Raw genomic sequence first — 24,906 nt, 5'->3', positions numbered from 1 at the left:
GCTAGCGTGCAATCATAACAGCTGCTGTTAAATACCCGCGCTGACGAGGACGCGCAGCTGATGCAAATGATTGCATGCCAATGTGCATTGGCTTGTTTTAGTTTCACTCGAAGTAGATTGGCCTCTCTAGCGAGATTCCTATTGGTCAGTCTGACCTACGTTGTAGTGACTGACCGATAGGGAACGATGTGAGCGCGTGTGATTGGCAGTGAGTCGTGTGTGCGGACCAAATAGCTCAATACGAGTGGTCACGAGAAATTTAGCTATTAGATCTACTTAAATGCTTCAGTTTGTTTTCATATTATAATAATATAATATGTAAACAAATTGAAGCATTTAAACTGATATATTATATCACTTCAAATCCTTCAATTCGTTTTTTTATATTATATTATATTATTTTATTATATTATAAGCCTAAATAAAGAATCTTAGAAGGGTATTGTTTAGGGCTCCTTGCCATTAAAAAGTTTGAAACCGCCTGCTAAAGAAAATATTGGAAATTCATAAGCAATAAACAATCATTTAACTTTGATGGTTTAATGCTGCCTGTACACAATTAATTGACTGTACAAAAACACTTTATGGTTTTCCCAAACCATCTCAGTGTAACAACTTACTTTTCTTTCATACTATTTTATACTATTGTAAAGAATTGAACTGTCCAGCAGAAGATTGTGTAAATAATTTTTCATAGGATTTCTTGGTAAAGACTGTACAGTTAACAGCACTGTAAAAAAAAATCAGGTAACCTAAAATGTGCTTTATTAAGCGACTTCTTAATTAACTGCTTGTTTTTCAAAAATATGATTTAATACCAATAAGTTACATCAAGGGTCAAATAAAATAGAAATGACACATTCAAGTTAAAAGTTATAACTGAATGTTGAAACCATTGTGTTTCTACGTATGCTGTACAGATCAGGTATAAAGAATATTTTTGCTCAGAAAAATGTCCGCCCAATAGAAAAAAGTTTTGCTCAGCAAGAAAAAAAATTAGAGGGAATATTGGTCATGAGCTGGTCTAAACTGGTATAAATGGGTCATGAGTTGGTCTAATCTGATCATGAGCTTGTTTAAACCAGTCACTAGCTGGTCTAAACTGGTCATGAGCTGGTCTAAATGGGTCAGTAGCTGTTCTAAAATGGTCGATAACTAGTCTAAAGTGATCATTAGCAGGTCTAAAATTGGTCATTAGCTGTTCTAAATAACATTAGCTGGTCTAAATTGTGAGACTAAATTATCTTACCAGTGCTGATGCCACTCTCTTGAAAGTAGCTGATGATATACTGCAGTTCATATCTGTTGCTTTTATTGGCGTGAACTGAATTTTGTGGAGACACACATTTATGTGGCCAAGTGTAGAGTTTTAACAAGTAAGATAAGCTATCCGATCAGTAAAAACGCATGAAATGACCAGGCTCTTTGATGCATGTTCTGTGCATGGGGTGCTAGTTTGTCTTAACGTGCAAGATTCGTTGGTTAACCAGCCCAACCTGCATGCAGAATGTCTGGACCAGCTTGTAAATTATTGTGCATTTTAGTTTTTAAGCAGGGCCGGTTAATCTGTGCACATGCATGTTCATGCATTCAGGAAGAACGCGCCAAGTATGTGTGTGTGTAGTTTACCTGGTTAATGCTGGGATGACCTTTACTCTTTCTCTTGGAGTGGGTGTCCAGACCCCACAGTGAGGAGAAGCGACTCTTGCGTTTGCTGGTTGAGCGTGACATCGCCTGTGTCCTTCGCCTCACGCCGCTCTCAGTGCGAGCCGCCACCTACAGACACAAAACAGCTGCATGAGGTACAGGAACAACATTCATACTGTGTCCCAGCGATCAAACTGACTAGACTGCTCCTAGCAGGAGTCTGACATATGAACATAACTGCTGAAAAACTCTCGTTCGCACTGATGTTCATAAGCTTCATTCAAAAAGTGGTTCAGGAATAAGTTGTCTAAACTTTTCATTAGCTGTTCTAAACTGGTCATTAGCAGGTCTAAACTGGTCATTAGCTGGTCTAAACTGGTCATTAGCAGGTCTAAACTGGTCATGAGCTGGTCTAATCTGGTCATGAGCTGGTCTAAACTGGTCATTTGCTGCTCTAAACTGGTCATGAGCTGGTCTAATCTGGTCATGAGCTGGTCTAAACTGGTCATTAGCTGGTCCAATCTGGTCATGAGCTGGTCTAAACTGGTCATTTGCTGCTCTAAACTGGTCATGAGCTGGTCTAATCTGGTCATGAGCTGGTCTAAACGGGTAATTAGCTGGTCTAAACTGGTCATTAGCTGGTTAAAACAGGTCATTAGCTGGTCTAAACAGGTCATTAGCTGGTCTAAACTAGTCATTAGCTGGTCTAAACGGGTCATTAGCTGGTCTAAACAGGTAATTAGCTGGTCTAAACTGGTCATTAGCTGGTCTAAACTGGTCATTAGCTGGTCTAAACTGGTCATGAGCTGGTCTAAACTGGTCATGAGCTGATCTAAACAGATCATTAGCTGGTCTAAATGGGTAATTAGCTGGTCTAAACAGGTCATTAGCTGGTCTAAACGGGTCATTAGCTGGTCTAAACAGGTCATTAGCTGGTCTAAATGGGTAATTAGCTGGTCTAAACAGGTCATTACCTGGTCTAAACAGGTCATTAGCTGGTCTAAACAGGTCATTAGCTGGTCTAAACAGGTCATTAGCTGGTCTAAATCAGTCATTAACTGGTCTAAATAATTAATTTGCTAGTCTAAACTGGTCATTAATTGGTCTAAACTGTTCATTATCTGGTCTAAACTAGCCATTAGCAGTCAAACTGGTGATTACCAATCTAAACTGGTCATTAGCTGGTCTAAACTAGTTATCAGCAGAGCAAGAGGGTTGCTAGCTAGACTAAACTGGTCAATGGTCTAAACAGGTCATTAGCTGGTCTAAACCAGTCATTAGCGGAGCAAGCTAGTCATCAGCTAGACTAAACAGGCCATTAGCTGGTCTAAACTGGTTATAAGTTGGTTTAAACTGGTCATTTGCTGGTCTAAATTGGTTTAGATCTGGTCTAAACTAGTCATTAGTGGTGCAAGCTGGTCACAATGTTCAAAAATTCACTTTGACCACCTAAAGCTGCTATGACCAGCTGGTAGCTGGTTGGTTGTCGGTTTAAGATGGTTTACTAGCTTGCACCAGCTAATGACTAGCTACCACATCCCAAAATACAGATGCTTTTCCTGATTAATAGCAGGAAAACTGTCCTGGGCTGCATTTCTCAAAAGCAGCGTGAGCTAAATTGATCTACTTGGGCTTAAGATGCTTTTGGGAAACAGCCCTGCTCGAATCTGTTTGAGACTTTTCCCTCAGCAAACACAAAGCTCACAAAAGTTGATCGTTATTAATGTTGACTGCATCAATGCGTTTTCTGGAGCTCTCCTGCATTAAAATGACTGATAAAACAAGAAAGCAGCAGCAAACATGAATGCAAACAGTCTTGAAAAGAAAAATAACCATTACACAATTTTTAGAGTAAGATTTCCCTATAAATTGCATTCAGTCTATTATAATTGTTGTTGCTCTTATTTTCGGTGAGATTTTTCAGCAAAAACAGTTGGCAGATGAGACTTTCCCGACCAAAATCGAGTCTGCTAGTGGGACGTCACATTTGGAAATAAATTAACACAAATATTCATTCAACAATAAGCGGCGAACACACAAAAATGCCTCGCTTCCTGTGGTCACCGGGGTCCGGGTGAATTTTAAAGGTTAGTGAAGTGTTAGGCGAGTTCTTTTAAGTGTCATTCAAAAATTATACACGCTCGTTGTGTTGAACGCGCTGTGGCATTTCTGGGTCTCCTGATGGAGAAAAGCACTCCGGCTGCATCAAAAACCCTCTCAACTGCTCTGAACCAAGCTATTATTCGAGAAAAACAGCACAAGGGCCAACAGCACTTCATTTGGACTCAACACTTATCCTCTCTCTCTCCATCCTCTCAAAATGTGAATACTGAAGAACATCCCCACCCCCTCCACCCAAAAAATTCATCCAAGATGCAAGGACAAAAATAACATCTCCCTGTATCCCAGAGTCCTCCAGCTCCAACAAAGAACGCCAGAGCTGGAGGCGAATCTGAGGATGGATGGTATTGATTAGCCGGAGCCGTGGCCCACATCCAACTGCAAATACACCGACCAACCTTTCAACTACTGTTTCTTTTTACGCCAAAATCCATTACCCACGTACACCAACACTGACGGGTGAGAGGGAACCAGGTTAATGCATACATTCTGGGTAAAAATAGAGCAATTCAAATGCTCTTGATGTTGGTTTCTAAGCAATGCTACTTCTTGAAATATGTTAGATGCTATGGGCCAGATTTACTAAGTAATTTACTAAGGTTTGCGCTCGTCAAATTACTGTTTTTTACGCCATTATTTACCGCCTAAAAAAAGCATGTCTTAAAGCAACACCAAGTAACTTTTCCTCTGCGGTCGCCCTACAGGTTGGAAGAGGAATTGTCCACGCAATTGTACCACAGCCTACTGTCGCACGCGCACTCGTTGTTTATCCAGCTTTGGAATGAACGATGTCCACAGACAAGGTAGAGTATGTTGCATGATTTCATGAAAGTATGATGTATTGTGACATCAGAAACGAAGAAAAACAAAATAACGACTATTGTAACGCTTGACGTAAAGCTAGTCAAATTTGTAGTTTTCTTATGTCTCATTAGAACTACAGTAACGCGACCCGATCTGGCAATCTTACATAGCGTGGTTATAGCAGATTTAGGACCGCAAAGCGAATCCAGAAGTGCCTTTCACCCAGTTACGACTTAATGAACCACTGAAACGATTTTGGAAACATTATTTTAAGGTAAAAAAATCATACTTAGTGTTGCTTTAAACCAGACGCTAATTTGCGCTGCTCTTGGTAGATTGTGTTGGTCATCATGGAAATGATCCGACTGCGTTCTTTAATTTGAGCGTCACCCAAACGTTTTAAAACATATCAGTCGAAGTAAGTCTCTTTACACCACCAGGGAACTGTTTTTTTTATGTCTGCTTGAAAGGAGAAAGACTGGAATCTCTAAAACCATTTTTTTTTGTTTTACTAAATTCTGACAACAATGGCAGCATAACTTTTGTTTATTTTGCTCAACTCACATTAAAATACACTTTTCACTATATATTAAAATTATTTTTCTATTATATTTTAATCTATAATTATATAATATAAAAATAATTTATTTATATATATGTGTGTGTGTGCATGCATTATGGAATAAACATACCAAAAAATATATACACATTTATTATAAAATTAACTAATATACATATGTATATATATAAACAATTATGGAATACATTGAGGGATAATCACCAGCGCATGGAAGGAGGAGACCGAAAAGATGCCCAGTCGGCCCATGGCCAGTTTAGTGGGTCGGGAGGCGAAGGCCAGCAGGCGTTTGGGGTTGGGAAGCTCGCCGCCCTGCAGGCTGGACAGGTAACAGCGAAACCGAAACAGATCCATGTGGAACTGCTCTAAATTCTGCTCCCACAGGAAAATCTGTGAGGAAGAGAGAGAAAAAGTTATTGGTTAGAAATGTAGGCATGTGAGAGTTGTCAAAATGATCATTTCATTCTCTCGAAGATGTCAAAAAAAACAAGATCAAAACATTACATTGAGCCTAAAGGACCATTTCTAGAGATCTACAAGTTTCCGTGCCTTGTGTTCGCTCTGGTTTGATCTAGTCGTCTAATAAAATGGTGTTTCAAGGGCAGTGGAGTGGGTTTATACACCACGCCGTCTCCTCCCAGCCACTCTGGGATGAATGTTTTTTTGAAGACGGCGGAGGGGGCAGTGGTCCAGGCAACTCACAAAGTAGCAAACAACAGCGCCACACATTCCACTGGCAGCGAGGTCTGGGACTCCGCAGGAACTCAACCCTGCTGCCATTCACAAGGGCACAATGCGCAACCCGACGCTGCTGCCAAAATTAAATACCCACACAAATACAAATGCACAGGCACCCGCTAACCCTCCTCCTGATGGGCCGTGGGCCATTCTGATCTCTGCTTTTCGCGTAAACATCTAATGAGGAGAGCTTGAGCTTTTGCAGCAAGCGTGCGCATGGAATTACTGTTCTGTTAACATTGTGACCTGACAGCATCCAAATTACAGTGATGGAAATCTGCAGATAAAACAGCGGACTCTGAGATGTTAGTGTCGTAATGGGTTTACTAATAATAATGGAATAAATACAGGAAACAAACCAGAACAGACAGAGACTATTCGACAGCTATGTAAAACTAACACGTTTTGTCATTACCAGATGAAAGCAACAATAATTTTGAACGTCATTTGTTTACATTTTAATCACGCTGTGCCCACAAATCCATATATATAGTAATGAGGTAAAAACTACTGAATGGACCTCAACATCAAATATGTTCTGATTGGCAGTGGTTTTGCTGCTTGGTGCCATATTTCACTTTCAGTGGATGATCTGACCCTGAACCTGTTGTATAGCATGTAATTTGGACCCAAACATTGTAAATAACCAATCAATAACCTGCTCCAGAATGGTCTTCCTCTTCTTGGAGTCGGTGACAGCAGAGAGCTGCATATCTCCCATCTTCTTCATCTTCTCATCCATGTCGATCTTCTGCTCCAGCTTTCGTATCTCCGCGCGCAGCAGACGCACTGTGTCTTCGCGGTGATGCTGGCGGGCGAAGGCCGCGGCACAGGCTGAGTGGATGGCCGTGATCCAGTTTTCAAGCTCTGTCTGACTGCAGGTCTACAGGTCAAAGGTTAAATAACATATTAACATACTGCTCTCACTATTTCTTGTGTTCATAGTATGTATTCAGTGCAAATTCTCTCTATTCAAGGAATAGCTGGTATTCCACCTGGTAAACCACGACATCCCACAATGCAATGCACTCAAGAATGATAAAGTTATAAGTAGCTATTAGCTAATTGATGAGAGTTTTGACTTTCTGTTTTGGAATAAAATGCAAAATAAAACATTTTATTATTGATAATTAAATACGCCAGAAGGTTTGTTGGGACTTGACAACGAAGTAGCATACTACTGTTTATTTTGACAATGCACAATGCAAAAAAATGACATTCAGATTTGTGCATAACAGATGCTTGTATCCAAATCAACTTCGAAAGAGTAAACAACAATAAACATAATACACAATACCAGGTTTATTCGGCACCTAGATTAGGGAAAAATGTAGTATATGGTGTGGTATGCAGTAAGTATGAACATAATAGTGAGTGAAATATTTATACATGAATCTCTCAGTTCAGTATTAGTATCTGAAAAGGGGTTTTCCACAGTTACCTGAAAAAGAAAGGAGTCTCCAAGTGAGTTACTCAGGCAGAAGACGAAATCTTTTTTGGGGTGTTCCGGGACGGCCTGGACGATGCTGTTCTCGGCCCACACGGCATGTTTAGGGATGCTGTTGTGATCGATGCCCGATCGCCCGTCTGTCTCGTAGAAAAACAGAGTGCATCCTGGGAGGACAAATTAAAACAATCACTCAAGCATCATAAAGGAGTTAATGTGAGTTCACTTAACACTACAGACTCAGTCGCTGTTTCCAGGGGAACGGGAGCAGGATATCCAATACAGTGGAGTTTTACGGCTTTATTGATTGAACTCTGCTCTCCAGTGGCCAAAATAAGAAATGCATGCGCTGCTTTCTTAAATAAAATCCAATATAATGTACACACACTTATTGGATTGTTTTAGCTTTGATTGTGTTCTGTTTTCACACTGCTGGCAAAGCTACAGAGCTTTTTAACATGTCAATACCTTGTGTGTATCAATTACATCATTCAGGATCCGGTTGAGGCCAGTAAGATTTTTATTTTTTTTGGGAAGGAAATTAACTTAAGACCAATTAAAGTTACCATGAATTCAACATGGAAAATTCTTGTTTTTTTATGCAATATTGCAGTATTTAGTTAGTATAAATGATTTATCCATGCACATCATTCTTTTTTTTATTCATATGCCCTCCTCGTAATCTTTAATCAAAATTCTTGCAGCGACATCTCTTCTCTTCTCTGATGATGTGTTTACTGGCGTGAGGGCGCCCTACATTTGTTCTTGTTCAGGAAACCGTTTATACCTCGGATATACATCACAATAGGGAACAAAAGGACTATTTCAACTTCAATTTCATTCATGACGGCCTTAAAAAAATGATAATATGCAGCAAATCAGCATATTCGAATATTTTCTGAAGGATCATGAGACATTCTGATATACATAACATTTTTCATTTTAAATTGTACAAATATTTCACAATATTATATGGTTTTACTCCTATTAGTAGCTAAAAACATCAAATTAGCCAAAATATGTAATAAACGTGTGTCAGTGGTGACTAGTGAATGATTCTGCATAATTTTTTTCTGGTCCTTCCCATATAACACAACAAACATAATCGTCCCCTTCTCTTTCAAACGCTTTTAAGGGAAGTTGTAAAACCTGTTTGTGGCGTCAGGTAACCGCTCACATCTTTCAGAAACACACACACACACACACACACCTTTGAGGGACACCCAGTAGCTCTTCCACTTGCGGCGAGGGGCAAGCTCCACCTTCTTGTTCTTTTTATGCACCAGGAAGTTTTTGACGGCGAGGCGTCCAGCTTTGCGCACCGTCCCCTGTACGGCGGCCACGTTCAGCAGCGGGTCGGTGTGGTAGGCGGAGCTCAGGGTCACACTGCTCTGCTCATCACTGAACGCTGAGCTTCTCTCCTCGGGAACCTCGGCCGGGCTCACGTTCTGCTCCAGCTCCTGACGGAAGTTCTCATACACTCCCTGATCAGACACACACAGATCCAGCACGACTGTTATCAACGAACAGATGCTAAACTGCATCACAAAACTTACAAACAACATTCAATTCGCTTGTCTACCTCTGATCTCATGGAAATAAAGTGCTTTTGGTCATAAAAATGTACCCTTAATTAAAGTCTCTGATCTCTTACTGTACCATTTATCATTTAAAAACTGTTTTCTTAATATTTCATTAAAATGTAAAAGCCTCTCTGAAACATCTTGGTGTATTATTATATTTATTTACCCATTTGTTTTAATTATATATATATATATATATGAAAAAATGCCAAGATGTTTCAGAGGCACCAAACAGGCCAGACATACTTGTTTTTCATTTTCTGCACTGTTTTTTTGTGGAATGTACATAGAAAATGTATTTATAAATTATTATTTATTTATATATAAATAAATAATACAGTCATTTAAAGTTTTTTTCGCTTGATATATTTGATCTTAATGAGCATTAATTATTTGCCTACTGCAGCTGTGGCCATGGTGAATATCACGTCACAACTCTTCATTATATTGCAATAAAATTTAATAGCGTTAGACACCTCTGAAACTTTATAAATAAATATTTATTTAAAGGTGAAGTATGTAGTTTCTGCAGCACTAGCGGCACCTAGTGGAATTAACAAAAATACAGCATATTTTGCAAAGCGCCCCTTTCGCGCGTTTTTATTTTATTTTAATTGACAATACTTTGTTGCCGGAATGTTTGTTCATGCACTGACTTTGCAACTATCTGATGTTAAAGCAGCACTTGGCAACTTTTTCAACTTAATAAATCCATTTAGAAATCATTTGGATGTTTAAATAACCTGTTCTGGTGAGAATGGTGACTTTCCCCGCTCCCCCCAGCGTTCCCAGGCGGAAAACCAGCCTTGCAACATAGGGACTACCGTCCCGGTAAGGAGTGATGGGAATAACGGCGTTATAAATAAACGGCGTTACTAACGGCGTTATCTTTTTCAGTAACGTGTAATCAAACGAATTACTGTTTCCCCCGTTACAACGCAGTTACCGTTACTGACAAAAAAAATGTGGCGTTACTCTAATTGAACTCACTGAAGCGGCTTTCATCCGAGTAGGCTCTCTCTCCGCCATAGGACCTGCAAAGTTTTTTTCTCTGGTGTGTGTGTGTGTTTATGAGGCGCCGGAGTGGACAAAAGCGAAGTGATTGGCGCGAGCGCGCTCAATGCGCGAGAGAGACCGAATGTGTCCGAGAGCGCGCTCAACAGTTGCGCAAGAGAGACCGAGGGTGTCCGAGCATTATATAGTTTGTTTATAAATAAATGACACATATCTGCAACGTTAATTAATTTACATGGTTATACAAATTAAATCTAAAAAATACCGTCAGGTAACGTTCTGTTTAGGTTATAAAATAAACCCGAAAATAACCTGCAGGGAACATTCACAGAAAACATCTTTGTTTGACCGGTTGTAAACACGTGCGGCAAACATGTCTAGAATTTGGCTTAAATAACCTCTGATGATGACGTTCGCTATAGGTTATAAAAAAAAACTCCCAAAATATTATATTTTAGTATTATATTTTTTTTTGGTAAATTGTTCAGTATTATATTGAGAGAGCACTTGTTAAACTGTTTCCTTTTGTTAGGAAGAAAATACTCAGGCTACAGTATGTCTACTAGTTGTGAAGTTGTGTAACAGTTTTATCATTTTAATATGCACAAAGAGTATGTATATTTTTTATTATTATTTATTCATTTTTGGTACATTTCTTAAGAAGCATAATTTATTTTTAAACTTATTTGTTGGCCAGTTGGGGTCTGTGCGATATTAAGTAAACCATCTATAATGTTTTATTGTTCTACTATAGTAATGCTAATATTTAGAATAATATATTGAATTTAATAGGCGTCTCTCACATTGTCCCACAGCAACATTAAAATATAATAAATTATTATTATAAAACATTGAACACTAATCTACGCTATTAAGTGTCCATTTCATTAATTTAACATATTTAATACTGGGGGCATCCAAATTATTTGACATAGGCCTATTTGATTTTTTTTTTTTTTAAGTAACGCAATAGTTACTTTCTCTGGTAATTAGTTACTTTTATAATGATGTAACTCAGTTACTAACTCAGTTACTATTTGTGAGAAGTAACTAGTAACTATAACTAATTACTTTTTTTAAGTAACATGCTCAACACTGCCGGTAAGTTGGAAATAGGAAGTCTCGTGAGAAGCGAGAACGAGCGAGAAAGAGCGAGTAACACGAACTGCTTTACGGCAATTAGAAACACACACACCTCCATCTCGGTAGACATAGCTCCACACGATAAAGTTGGAGTGTCTGGGACTCATTTGTTCAACACACCGGATCCGACAATAACAAAAGCACATGAGCGGTACGGTACACATTCTACGGTAGAAAGGGGAGGAGGACGCCGCAAGTGAATTTACGACAGTGTTGTGAAATATTCACACCACAGCTGTAGGGGGAGCTCGTTGAGAAAACATGCGACAAGAAAAGTGAAAATCAGCGAATAAGTGGCTAGAGTTACCGAATGCCCCTTTAATGTGTTTTTACTAGGGGTGTAACGATAACCTCATGTCACGATTCGATACATATCACGATACGATATTATTGCGATACTCCAAGACACATAACAAAAGGTTAACAAAAAATGTACTGATGATTAAAATGATAAATTTGGCATTACATTGTGGGTGTAAATGAATAGGCTTGGACTTGGTGCTGGACTCCCAATGCACAAGACAGTAGTGACACCAGAATATAAATATTCATGATTCTGAAGCTGAAAATACAGAATTATTTTAGACGAATATGCACTCTGTCACTGATTAGATATATTTAAAATAATGTAGGCCACTTTTTACTGGTAGCATCAGACATTTGGCATTATCAGGACCCACAAAACGTCCCCCATTGCATTATTATATATTATATTCAACATTATATAGTAGTTTAATGTAGTACTGACACTCTGTAAGCTTGATTTTTTTCTCACACCTTAATTTTTATTTTGGGTGAACTATCCACAATACATATTGTTCCATTTTTGTATTTCGATATATTGTGACATGATATATTGTTACACCCCTAGCATTCACTGATGCTAGGATGGAACATTATTATAACAGAAGAACTGAAGAAACAGCAGTAATATATCATATTGTCCACCTGTGTGCCATCGGAGGGTCCCGCTCCGGCCCCGCTGCTGCTCCCGCTGTCGCTCCCGGTGAAGACGCCCCCTGCTGACGTGGAGTAGACGGAGAACGACGCAGACATGGTCTTATAGCGGCGAGCCTGATGCTGAGACGCCTCGCTGTCCCCCGTCAGCCCGTCGATCCCGCTGTCCTCATAATCACTGCCGTCTCCAGCCGTGACATCCTGAATACACACGGGAAGAAGAAGGTCACATGTGTTTACAGAAACCCTCAAATGACAGACTGAGAGATAACGACTCTGATAAACGTGGCTCTTCTCCGACACAACTACCTGTTGGCCGAAGCACGTTGTGTCATCAGAAGCAGTGGACATGCTGAAGAGAACATGTTAGAGATGGTGAAGAGAGACCACAGCACTGTCTGAACCGTGTTTGGCAACTTATAGTGCTGTAAAGTTGACTGTACAATACCAGTCTGTACTGCTGCTGGGGAATGCTGGGATATTAGCCACCAAACCCGGCATCTAGCGGGAGTCACATGACTGGACTGTGCGGCCCGGCATGCCATTCATCTTCACCGATGGTGCCTCACAGGGAGGGAGAGTCACAGGGATTTCCTGGTTTTATCTTTTTTCTTTGTGGCTGTAGCAAATGCCTACATGTAACTGAAACACTCGAGTATGTATGTACACGCTTACTATATATATGCAAGAAATATAGTCCAAAATAAATCTAGACCTCAACTCTCTCTACCTTTCCTTCTCATTCTCTTTCTCTCAATCACGTTCCTTTGTCAATTACAGCTCATTAGCATGACAAAAGAAGCGAGCTGTTCTCACAGAAGTCTGACTCCAGGATCTGGATCATCAGGAAAAAACAACCACAACCATATGGACACTGTGTAGCAGTCCACTACCCACAATGCACCGCGACTGTCAACACACGTCACAGCGAACGACAGTTTGAGCGTCTGTAGGAATGCACTGTGGTGGTACTATGGTAAAGTGATGTTAATACCATGGTACTTTAATATATATCATGGTATTTACGAGGTACTGCAAAAAAACAAAACGAAAAAAAAACAGTACATGTCAAAAATGATGTTCAAATAACCATAGTAGTGTAATGGCATTTTATTTTTTGTTTTATCTATACATTTATAAAATATGAATACAATTAAATTTGTAACATTGTATGGATTTTTTATGTTTAAAAAATATATAAAATAAACACATTAATAAATATTTTTTAATTATCTATTTTTTCTATTTTATCGATAAATATTCAAAATATTATCATCTTTATAGTTATTTTTTCTATACAAAAAATAAATAAATACCGCTATATTTTTTTATAATTATTTGGGGTTTTTTACATCGATAAAAATGTAAAATATAAATCACATTATATTTGAATACGTTTTTGTTTTTTACATATTTTATTTATAAAATTATAAAACTTTTTTTTTTTTTTACAAACATACTTTATCCATGAGCTTCAAGTGCAATCATAACACTGTTTGATGTGAAACAATAGTGGGGTTTGTGTGAACTCACACACAAATGAGTCATTCATAAGTACAATCTCTCTACATGAGGAGATTCTGATGGATTCTGGGGGATTAACCGCAGCAAACATTCATAGCAAGAGTGAAATTCCCTACTGTACACCTACACTAGCACAACATTACACTCACATTCACTGAAAGTGAATGACCCTAATCTTTTAAACAAAGCCATTCATTTTCAATGAGATTTGCTCATTTGAAACAACATAAGTATCCTCAAAGTTGTAGAGTTCAACTTTATGCAAACGTCTAACATGATGCGGTGGCGACCAATAGGAGAACAAATTGTGGAGCTCATGTGATCACACAGAAAATAGCAACAAATAGTCCTCGCTTAGAGATGTCAATTGATTTAACTGCAGTCAGTGTGAACAGAACCCGCCTTTACATTAGTTTTGGAGAAGCTAGTTATAATTTAACTACAAGGAAGCAACTGTTTCAAAAGCACTTAGCTACACTTCACTTTACTAACATCTGACACCTTTTTCAGTTTCTGTTTTTGATTGTTTCCACTTAGTGAACTAGACTGAACAGGACAATATTGCGTACATAATTATTATATTATATATCTTATAATTATCACAATCAAATGTTTATGTAAAGTGACAAATATAATGGTATTTATAATTACGTATGTTTATTAGATCGAATATAAAAAAAAACAAATAATGGTATCTATATTTAATATAGAAAAAAATAAAATAAAAGTACCCATACATTATAAAAATACAATGTATGAATCTTTTACATTAAAAAAATCTTTACTAACATCGGACACCTTTTTCAGTTTCTGTTTTTGATTGTTTCCACTTAGTGAACTAGACTGAACAGGACAATATTGCTTACATAATTATTATATTATATATCTTATAATTATCACAATCAAATGTTTATGTAAAGTGACAAATATAATGGTATTTATATTACGTGTGTTTATTAGATCGAGTATAAAAAAACAAATAATGGTATCTATATTTAATATAGAAAAAAATAAAATAAAAGTACCCATACATTATACAAATTCAATGTATGAATATTTTACACAAAAAATACTAATTATGAAAATATAATGGTATTTATAAGTTTAATAATTTTATACATAAAAAATCTAAATAATTACAAAAATATAATTGTATTTTTAGTTTACAATTGTTTAGATACAATTTTAATTAGTTTCTATTTTTATATTTATTTTAGTTAAAGTTTTAGTAATTTTGTTATGTGTTATTTTTTTCATTTTTGAATAGGTCTTTATAGTTATTTTAGTACATCAAGTTACAAGTTGTGAAAATAAAACATGCCGTCTTGCCTAAACTAAAAGCAAATGGTTTTCTTATGATTTAAGTTTCAGTATGCAATATTAACCCTGGATACGTCACAATTACAGCCAATCAGAGCGTATATGGGGAATAATATCAAGTAAGGTTAAGCAGGGACCAATCAGATTTCACTGTGGGCGGGGCTAGCCAAGCAAAACTCACCTGTATGGTTTGTGCCCGCCTCCCTTGCATGGCTCCTTGCTGATTGGTGGGTCCCTCGGACAGACAGTGAGAGCGGCGGCAGGGCAGTGTATATGCGGCGTAAGCAGCGACATCATCCTCACAGGGCGAGATCATTTTATCCTCGTCCCCCTCTCTGCTTGTAGTCCCACCTTTGTGCCATTTGGCATAGCGTCCATGTGTTGGCCTGCAAGTGGGACTCTTCGGTCCGTAGAGCCCGTCTAAGGAATTGGCGCGGTTCGAGTCCAGCAGCTCCTGGCGACGGGCTTCACAGTCTTCAGGAGTGTCTCCGATCTCCTCGGTGCTGGTCAGGTGCTCCTGGCTCATGTCGGATAAGGACACCTCCAGCGAGTCCTCCCTCCACATGTCCGCAGACTTGGAGCGCTTCTTCTTGAAGCTGGAGCCGTCTTGGGAGCCGTCCCGAGTGTGCAGAGTCGTGTCCTCTGGTGGCTTGGCGTCGTCGTCCTGTGAGGCCTGTTTAGCGGTGCCGGTGTGGGACGGCGTGGGAGAATGTGCCGGATGGTTGTGGAAGGACACGGGTCTGAGATTCATGGCCACACGGTCCACCCAAATGGGGCCGCTGAAGTCGGGGAGCATGTCGGAGTCGTTGAAGGGCTCCAGGCCGTGGTCCGCGAGTGACTGAGGGATGCTGGGAGTGCTGCTGGAGCGCGTGCTGGTCTCGGAGTTGCGGTGCTCCGGCTTTCCGGAAGGCGTTCGGCGGGAACAGTACGTCTGCTTGCTGGACAGACGGAGCGAGCGGGACATGTGCTTACGGGAGAGGTGCCGCTGACCGGCTCCATAATAACCATGCCCGCCACTATGGCTTTCTGCGTTACCCATGGCTCAGGATCTGCAGCAGACAAAAAAAATAATTATTATTTAAAAAAAGCAATACTTTCAAAAATATGAATGAATGTTTTATTTTATTTTATATATGATTAAGGCCAATTATTGAATTGCATTTATGCTGCCTCTTAAAAGTCAATAAAAAGTCTGTGTAAACAAAATAAAATTATGTATTTATTATTATTCATTACTGAAATATATATAAAAATATATTTATAAATTATTACTGAAAATATACTTCATTACTACAGAATTTATATATATATATATATATATACATATTTTAAATAATAATAAAATACAAATTCCAATACATATAATATTTTTTTACATACAAAAACATACAATTGAAATTATTATGATTTTTTATATATATATATATATATATATACACACACACACACACATATATATAAATGTACATATACACGTGCACACACACACACATACATACATAAGTATTATTCAATAATAGTAATTCAAGCAAAAGGTGTGTTTATATACATATTTATTCATTTATTTCAGTTATAGAATTATATACTTAGTAAACGTCAATATAATACAATAAAATTTTAAATTCATTCTTAGTGAGATCATGTTCACCCTGAATGAGTTTCACACATGCGTTTGCATAATGGCATTAGTTGCGTCTGACAGGTACAGCACGCCTGAGTCGGATATTACCTGCGGTGTGGCAATGACATCACAGTCATGATAGATCTCACTCTGCATACAGATCAGCTCCTGCCGTTACGGATGACTTCCACAATCTGAAAAAAGAGAAGGCAAGAGAGTTATAAATCTGCTATCCAAAAGAATCCAAACACAGCAGTTTCTGAGGCGGCACAAGGGTAAGCGCTGTTGTGGGATAAAATTAGCCTAACCACCGAGAAATATGACAGAATTAGAACCGAAAGAGCGATGGAAGAGATTCGCCGCTGTGTGGTTGGAGACCACACATGTTCAGGCGCTCTGGACAGCTTCAACAAACGCAAGATGACGGACTTCACTCTGAGCCGCCACATGAGAGCCTGTGTGTGTGTGTGTGTGGTCGCAGATATATCAACCTGCGGTTACTGCTGCTTCTAATAAACAGCAGCATGAATGGAAATATATACACAATGAAATCCAAAAGACCCATTTTTCATTCGGTATGAGAGAGAGGTCAGTTAACACACACTGTACACTAATGAATAGCATGCTCGGAAATTATTCGACTAAAAACAAACACCCCAGACATTAATATGCAGTGGAGAGACATGCACTAAATGTCCTGACACATACTGATCCGGTGGCATTAGATTCGCATGAAACACAAAGAAGTCACTCCACTGAGATTAGTTTCATGATTATTCCGAATATTCTGAAGTAAAAAGCCTATTCATGCAGACTTTTCTCAGTGGATCCCCTCATAGCAAAAACCAACCATAAATAAATAAACGTTAATATCACCCAGTGAAGGTCAATGTAGAATTGCAGCTCCAGACACATGACTTATATATGACAGCTTATATGTTATAAGACACATCTCGTTTGCAAATGTGCATTTTTAAACTTAGTGCAATGTTTGACGTCAAGGAAATTAAACACCATTGACTTTCTCGTGTTTCATAACCGAAATGTGCTTGTCTCTATTTCAGATGAAAAGACTTTTCAGTTAATAACATTCCGAACACAAATCTATCATAGATTTCAGAAGATTTACTAATGTAGTATTTGTGTTTATATAGGATAGTAGCTGTATGCACCACTGTTATGATTTTTGGACCTTCACAGCCCCTGGTCAAAATATGCTTATCAACATTAAAGGGATAGTTCACCCAAAAATAACATTTCTGTCATCATTTACTCACCCTCAAGTTGTTCCAAACCTGTATGAACTTCTTTCTTCTGCTGAACACAAAACAAGTTATTGTGTAGAATGACAGTAACCAAACAGTTGAAGGACCCCATTGACTTTCATAATATGGATTTAATAATGGACTTTCATAATCTTCAAAATATCTTTTGTGTTCAGCAGATTAGTCATTCATAAAGGTTTGGAACAACTTGAGGGTGAGTAAATGATATAGCTACTTCAAGAGAAATCAAAGAACAAACTAGTGTGCTATCATTTCCAACCAAATCAGGCCAAAACTAAATTTGCTCCAGCTGGTAAACACCTTCGTACTCGCATTCATTCGCCCGTGGTGATTACGTATAGGTGGGTGTGGCTCTGAGGCTCCGCCTTAAAACACCATTTCTGCTGACCAAGGTGCTTCACAAAAACACAAATAAAAACACAATAAAAATAAACATCGTACACATTTCATAGTATCAAATTTTAACTCACTAAGGCTACATATCCACAGTTATGAGTACGCCTGAGAAAAAAAGATGTGTTTTCAAAGCTGACTTGAATGCATATAAAGAGGAAGCTAACCTAACAGATTGAGGTAACGAATTCCACAGCCTCGGACCCAAAACGGAAAAAGCTCTATCACCTTTCGATTTCAAGTGAGAGCGACGGATAGTTAATATTTTTTCAGAAGATGATCTAAGAGTTCTTAGTGGAGAGTATGGACAAATGAGGTCTGTAATATAAACTGGAGCAAGACCATGCAAGGCTTTAAATACAAAAGTCAAAACCTTGTACTCAATTCTGAACTTGACCGGTAACCAATGCAAATGTGATAAAATATATCTGACCCAGCCCCCCCATCACAGTCAGGAACGATAATGTGGCCCCCAGAGAAAAAAGTTTGGTGACCCCTGGTATAAAGTGTATAAATAAATGTAACATGACATGACTGGAGTGCTGAATTGCAGAGCTTGTGCAAACATATCCACGTTGGTGACGTTCGCTAACTTTATTATACCACTAAAGGTATTTCAAACTTCTTTTTACCCCTAAGCGAAGAAAAAAAAAAAAAAATGAGTATATCAGGGCCTTTAGTTTGAAGAAGTAAATCTCAGAGCTTCCTATAGACGGCAGGAACCAGAGGGATCCGCCTGGAGCTGTTTTAGATTCTCTCCTATCCTGTCTTCTTTCTCTCAGAGTGGGATCTGTCTGTCTCCTGACTAACACACAGGAGTGCAGCGGAGCTGAGAGACGGTAGTAAAGACTCAACTGCAAACCAAAGCATCAGGACTAGGACACATAAAGAGCGCGAGAAGCTGACAGGAGACGTCTAAAGATAGCGGAAACAAAACTGGGTATTCGATTTGCATGTGTGTCTCATCTGTTTCTCTGTAGCACTGCAAAAATTAATGCTATGTATTGTTTTCCAGCACTGATATCAATGCATTCGTTAAATTAGATCATTTTATCAAAAAAAACTCCCAAAGGAGTGAGAAAATACACATATACAACACACATTCTTTTAAAACTAATCTTATTATCATATATCATATTATCATATATTGATATATTTTGTTGGATGTTGAATGTAATGTAAAATGTACAGTGTAAAAAAAAGAGTCTCCTGTCTATGTACCATTCTCACAGTCTCTATGTCTCGTTGGTATGCTGACCTTTTCTGTGCCGAGTCATAAAATGTGTCCGGATAATTCCATCCCATTGCACAATGGCGCAAAACTCCTGGAAACGTAAACACTGAGAAAATCTCCCGTGTCTCTGAGGAAACATTGCTGATAGTAATACACATGCTAGCATAAACCATCAGGATAACACTAAAATAGAAAGCACTTGAGCACAGGGCCAGCAACAACTACAAGTGCTTGATCAACATTCTCACACTACAGCAGCTAAGAGCAAGTGCTCATGGGTAAAAAACGAATCGGTTACCTAACGTAACCTCGGTTCTCTCTAGAAGAGGGAACGAGTATTGCGTAAGCTAGCTTACGCTGCGGGAAAGATTCATCTTTGCTGAGATATTGAAGCCAAAAAATTATTTCATAATTTTGTATCCATACACAACGCAGTTCCTCTGCGGCAGACCTAGAGCGGGCTAGCTAGCAGCTCATTGGTTCGCTCAGAGAGAACTGCTTAAGCCTATGGGAGAGCAGGGCTGAACCCGCTTCCAATGAGAGGCGCCCGCGCGCTCATTGCGTCATGACCCGCCAGAATGGGCGTGGCCATGGTGTATATAAGGCGCTCTCCCAGGCTTATATGTTGATTTATTTCAGCGTGAAGCGAAACGCTAGTAGCGCAAGCACGGCCGGGAACGCAATACTCGTTCCCTCTTCTAGAGAGAACCGAGGTTACGTTAGGTAACCGATTCGTTCTCTTACGAGAGGTTCTCTCGTATTGCGTAAGCTAGCTTACGCTGCGGGAACACCTGGCCAACGCCGTGCGCGCTACGAATCCACTCATGAAAAACCCAGGGATATACCGGGGGAATTTCTTAACGTGGAGTGAATGTACAAAGAGGCCGCAGAGCGGGCTCATGAAGTGTACACATAAGCATGTATGGGGCCAGCAGAGCGGGCACATGAAGTGTATAAGCATTACAGGAGAGCACAAGGGGCGAACCGGTTGTGAGGGACCTCCAGAAATGCAGCTTCTTAGAGAGCTGTTCGTCAGACAGCTAGTAATTTTGCCTGCAAGGCGGGAACTTCCAAGTTATAAAACCTGACAAAAGTGGACGGGGAGGCCCATCCCGCGGCCACACAAATGTCATGAATGGAAATTCCACAGGACCATGCCCACGATGAGGCCATGCCTCTAGTGGAGTGCGCCCTGATGCCCAGAGGGCAGGGCAGGCATTTAGATGCGTAAGCAGAGGCGATAGCGTCCACTATCCATCTAGACAGTGTCTGTTTTGAGGCGGCCAGACCCTTGGTGCGCCCCCCAAACGACACGAAAAGCTGCTCAGCGCGTCTGAACGCGGCAGCGCGCGTAGTGTACAATCTCAGAGCCCGCACCGGACAAAGGAGATTGGCATCGCGCTCACTATCGGATGAAGTCAGAGCCGATAGGGAGATAATCTGAGCCCTGAACGGGGTACCAATCGCCTTCGGGACATAGCCATGCCTAGGTTTGAGAATGACAATCGAATCATTCGGTCCAAACTCAAGACACGCGGCGCTGGATGAGAGCGCGTGAAGATCCCCAACGCGTTTAACTGAGGACAGAGCCGTCAGGAAAACGGTTTTGAGCGAGAGGTATTTCAGATCCACAGACTCGAGCGGTTCGAACGGGGGTGCTTTCATAGCTTCAAGGACTATAGAAAGATCCCAAACCGGAACCGACGGGGGCCGCGGAGGGTTCATCCTCTTAGCTCCCCTGAGGAAGCGGATGACTAACTCGTCTTTGCCCAATGACTGAGCGCGTCGGGGTTCCGCGAACGCCGCGACGGCTGCCACATAAACCTTGAGAGTGGAGGGGGACCTGCCCTTGTCCAGCATCTCTTGAAGGAAAACAAGCAAAGACGGCACCTCGCACGACCGTGGGTCCAGCTGTTTGTCGGTGCACCATTTTGAGAACACAGACCATTTAGACGCATAGAGCCTTCTCGTGGAAGGTGCTCTAGCCTGTATGACAGTGTTTCTTACTCCCTCTGGCAAATCAACGAATAGTCGTTGATCACCCATGCATGCAGCGCCCAGCGCTGTGGATGGGGGTGCCAGATCGTGCCGCGAGCTTGAGAGAGGAGATCTGCTCTGACTGGGATGGGCCACGGGGCTGTCTGTGACAGCTGCGTGAGCTCCGGAACCCAATTCTGACTCTCCCAACGCGGGGCTATGAGGAGCACCGAGTGGCGTGTGTCCCTGATCCTCTGAATTACCTGTGGTAACAGAGCGATCGGAGGGAATGCATAGAGCGGGCGGCGAGGCCATTCCTGGGCTAGCGCGTCCTCGCTCTTCGAGAAATATATTGGGCAGTGAGCGTTCTCTTCTGACGCGAAGAGGTCTACTTCTGCTCTGCCGAATAGTCGCCACAGTAACTGGACCGTCTGTGAGTTCAGGGACCATTCTCCTGTGGAGATGAGGTTCCTGGACAGTATGTCTGGACCGTCGTTCAGATGGCCCGGCACGTGCGTCGCTCTGAGCGAGAGCAGGCGGCTCTGAGACCAAACTAGAATGCGGTGCGTCAGTCGACAGAGATTTCTGGATCTGACACCGCCCTGACGGTTGAGATAGGAGACCACGGCCATATTGTCCGAACGGATCAGGACGTGGTGTCCCTGGATGCGCGGGAGAAAGTGCGAGAGCGCGTTCTCGACCGCCAGCATTTCCAGACAGTTTATATGTAATGGGCTTTCCTGAATCGACCAGTGGCCGAAGGCCGGTGAGCCCTCGCAGACTGCACCCCAACCCGTGTTGGATGCATCTGTCGAGATGACTTTTCGGCAGGAAAAGGTCCCCATCGTGACGCCTAGACGAAACCATTCTGCTACTGTCCATGGCTGCAGCGCCGTGAGACACGTTTGCGTAACCCTGATCAGCTGGCGACCCGTGTTCCACGCGCGGTGGGGTACACGGCTGTTCAACCAGAACTGAAGCGGGCGCATGTGCAGAAGGCCCAGCTGAAGTACAGCGGAGGCTGAGGCCATGTAACCCAGCATCCTCTGAAAAGTTTTCAGAGGCCTGCGGGTGCCCATCTGGAACGAGGCGGCTAGACGCTGAACACTGCGCGCGCGCTGTGTAGACAGGCGAGCCGTCATCGTGACCGAGTCCAAATCTATTCCTAGGAAGGAAATCGATTGACTGGGATGAAGGGAGCTCTTTGTCCAGTTGACAGAGAGGCCCAGCGTTTCCAAATGGTCGAGGAGAACTGCGCGGTGCGACAGAAGCTCCGTCTGTGATTGGGCCAAAATCAGCCAGTCGTCCAGATAATTCAGAATGCGCAGCCCCTGGCTTCGCAGGGGGGCGAGCGCCGTATCCATGCACTTCGTGAATGTACGGGGCGCCAGAGATAAGCCGAACGGGAGAACGGCGTATTGATAAACAAGACCCTCGAAGGCGAAACGTAAGAATGGCCTGTGACGGGGATTTATCTGGATCTGAAAATAGGCGTCTTTCAGGTCTAGAGATATGAACCAGTCCCCTTGGCGCACCTGCGCGAGGAGTTTCCTGGTAGTGAGCATCTTGAACGGTCTCTTCATGAGCGCTTTGTTCAAAGACCTGAGATCTAAGATCGGTCTGAGGCCGCCGTCTTTCTTGGGAACCAGAAAATAACGGCCGTAAAACCCCGACTCGGTCATAGATGGCGGGACTCTCTCTATCGCGCCCTTTTGCAACAGCGTCGCAATTTCTGAGCGGAGCGTGCCGGCGGCCAGCGGGCTGACAGAAGATTCGAGCTGCGCGCGCGCACGAGGCGGGCGGCGGCGAAACTGTAGCAGGTAGCCGTTCTTTATAATGCTTAACACCCACGGGGAAATGCCTGGAATGGCTTCCCACGCTTTGGAGCATGCGGCTAGTGGCCGAATGGCTGTATTGCCCTGATTGCTGCACATAGCGGGCTGGACACAGTGTGTGGGCGCGCTTTGAATGTGTGTGGCAACGGGATTTGCACTCAGAGAGGAGTCTATGGGCCGTGACACAGAGCGAGCAGAGAGGGGACACGTGCACGAGCTCGTGGGCGTGTTTATGTTCTCTGATATTAGAGCGGGCTGTGCCCGTTTCATGTGATGGGGCTCTGATAGAGACACGGGATATGTTATGCTTGTGTGTATGGGTGAACACATGATTGTGGGCACATTTTCTACACAACTGGCAAAATTTCTCTTTTTGAGATTTCTCTGGGTAGCCGTAAAAACGGCTTTTTGTCGCTCGCAAGCGGGCTGGGACACCGGCTTGTTTGTGGCGGTCAACACTACAGCAGTCGGCGAAATAACGGGGACTGGCAGAGGGCGAAGCTTTGACGGCGGTCCGGCCGCGGCGGGAGAGCACCGTCGTTTTCTTGACATTGTTAGGCAGACTTCTGATGATCAGGCTTCAGCGTGATCTTGGGTCGCGGGCCACGGGGGGGCGGCGGTCTGCGGCGGCTGTCAGAGCGAGAGCGAGGGCGAGGGCGGCCGCTCTGACTGCGCTGAGTTGTTTGAGTCTGCGGAGGGGGGCGCTGTGATGGGGCTCTGGCGGAGGGCTCGTGAGAGTGGCCCGCTGAAGAGCTAGCGCGGCGGGGTAGAAACAAGTTCATCGCCTGAGAAGCTTTCTGTACTTCAGAAAAGCGATCGACAATTCCCGTGACGGCAGATCCAAACAGGCCCGTCGGGGAGAGGGGCGCGTTGAGAAACGCGGCGCGCTCAGAATCTCCCATGTCGGCGAGCGTGAGCCATAAGTGTCTCTCAGCAACACAAAGGCTGGCCATGCATTTCCCCAGAGCTTGTGCGGCGGCTTTAGTGGCGCGAAGGGCGAGATCCGTAGCACTTCTCAAATCCGTGACGGCGGGGGGGGGTTTTCTACCGCCTTCGGCCCATTCACGGAGAATATCGCTCTGTAACACTTGGAGGACAGACATAGAGTGAAGCGCAGCGGCGGCCTGACCGGCGGCGGCGTAAGCGCGAGCATGAAAGCTCGAGGTCGCTCTGCAAGCCTTCGAAGGAAGCGTGGGTGAAGAACGCCATCTAGCGGAGGGCGGGCAGAGGTGTGTGGCGACCAAGTCCTCGACGGGCGGCATGGCTGCATAGCCTTTCTCGGCGGCTCCGTCCACCGAGCGCAGCGAGGCGGATACATCGGAGCGATTTCTAGCCGAGAGCGGTGCATTCCAGGATTTTGTCAGCTCTGCGTGAAGTTCAGGCAGGAATGGAGCGGCCCGGGTGCACGCGGGGGTCGAGCGCCGATGAAAAAAGCTACCGTCCATTCGGTTCGGGGCCTGCTCGGGTGGAGGAGACCACTCGAGACCGAGGCGTTCGACGGCCTGTGAGAGGAGGCGCATCAGCTCCTCTTCTATCCCGGCGCGGGTCCCCGTCGACTCTCTCGCGGATCCGAGAGATGACCAGTCTTCACTGTCAGAAGCGAGCAGTGAACAGGAGTCCTTCTCCTCCGCGGCGTCATCGGAAACAACAGAGCGGCCACTCGGCGGCAACTGAATGTCCGGCAG

The 24,906-nt window shown here is 42.3% G+C and overlaps 1 protein-coding gene across 3 annotated transcripts in view; it reads right to left on the bottom strand.

The window, feature by feature from the left end:
* The window catches only part of tiam1b (TIAM Rac1 associated GEF 1b), a 106,760-nt gene that overhangs the window by 41,646 nt on the left and 40,208 nt on the right, over nt 1-24,906 (bottom strand). For all 3 annotated transcript variants that reach the window (XM_056238577.1, XM_056238576.1, XM_056238578.1), the window contains 8 exons: nt 16,605-16,690; nt 15,057-15,924; nt 12,023-12,232; nt 8,545-8,818; nt 7,329-7,501; nt 6,546-6,770; nt 5,354-5,539; nt 1,630-1,776 (listed from right to left, as the gene is read on the bottom strand). In XM_056238577.1, coding sequence (XP_056094552.1) covers nt 1,630-1,776; nt 5,354-5,539; nt 6,546-6,770; nt 7,329-7,501; nt 8,545-8,818; nt 12,023-12,232; nt 15,057-15,914 — 2,073 coding nt within the window. In that variant the 5' untranslated portion in view covers nt 15,915-15,924; nt 16,605-16,690. The remainder of the gene's footprint in view (nt 1-1,629; nt 1,777-5,353; nt 5,540-6,545; nt 6,771-7,328; nt 7,502-8,544; nt 8,819-12,022; nt 12,233-15,056; nt 15,925-16,604; nt 16,691-24,906) is intronic.

Source organism: Rhinichthys klamathensis, unplaced genomic scaffold (genome assembly GCF_029890125.1).
Source record: "Rhinichthys klamathensis goyatoka isolate OS25496 unplaced genomic scaffold, OSU_Roscu_1.1 h1tg000527l_1, whole genome shotgun sequence".
NCBI lineage: Eukaryota > Metazoa > Chordata > Actinopteri > Cypriniformes > Leuciscidae > Rhinichthys > Rhinichthys klamathensis.
Note: the sequence above shows the minus strand (reverse complement) of the source record. Positions and strands in the feature narration are given on the sequence as shown.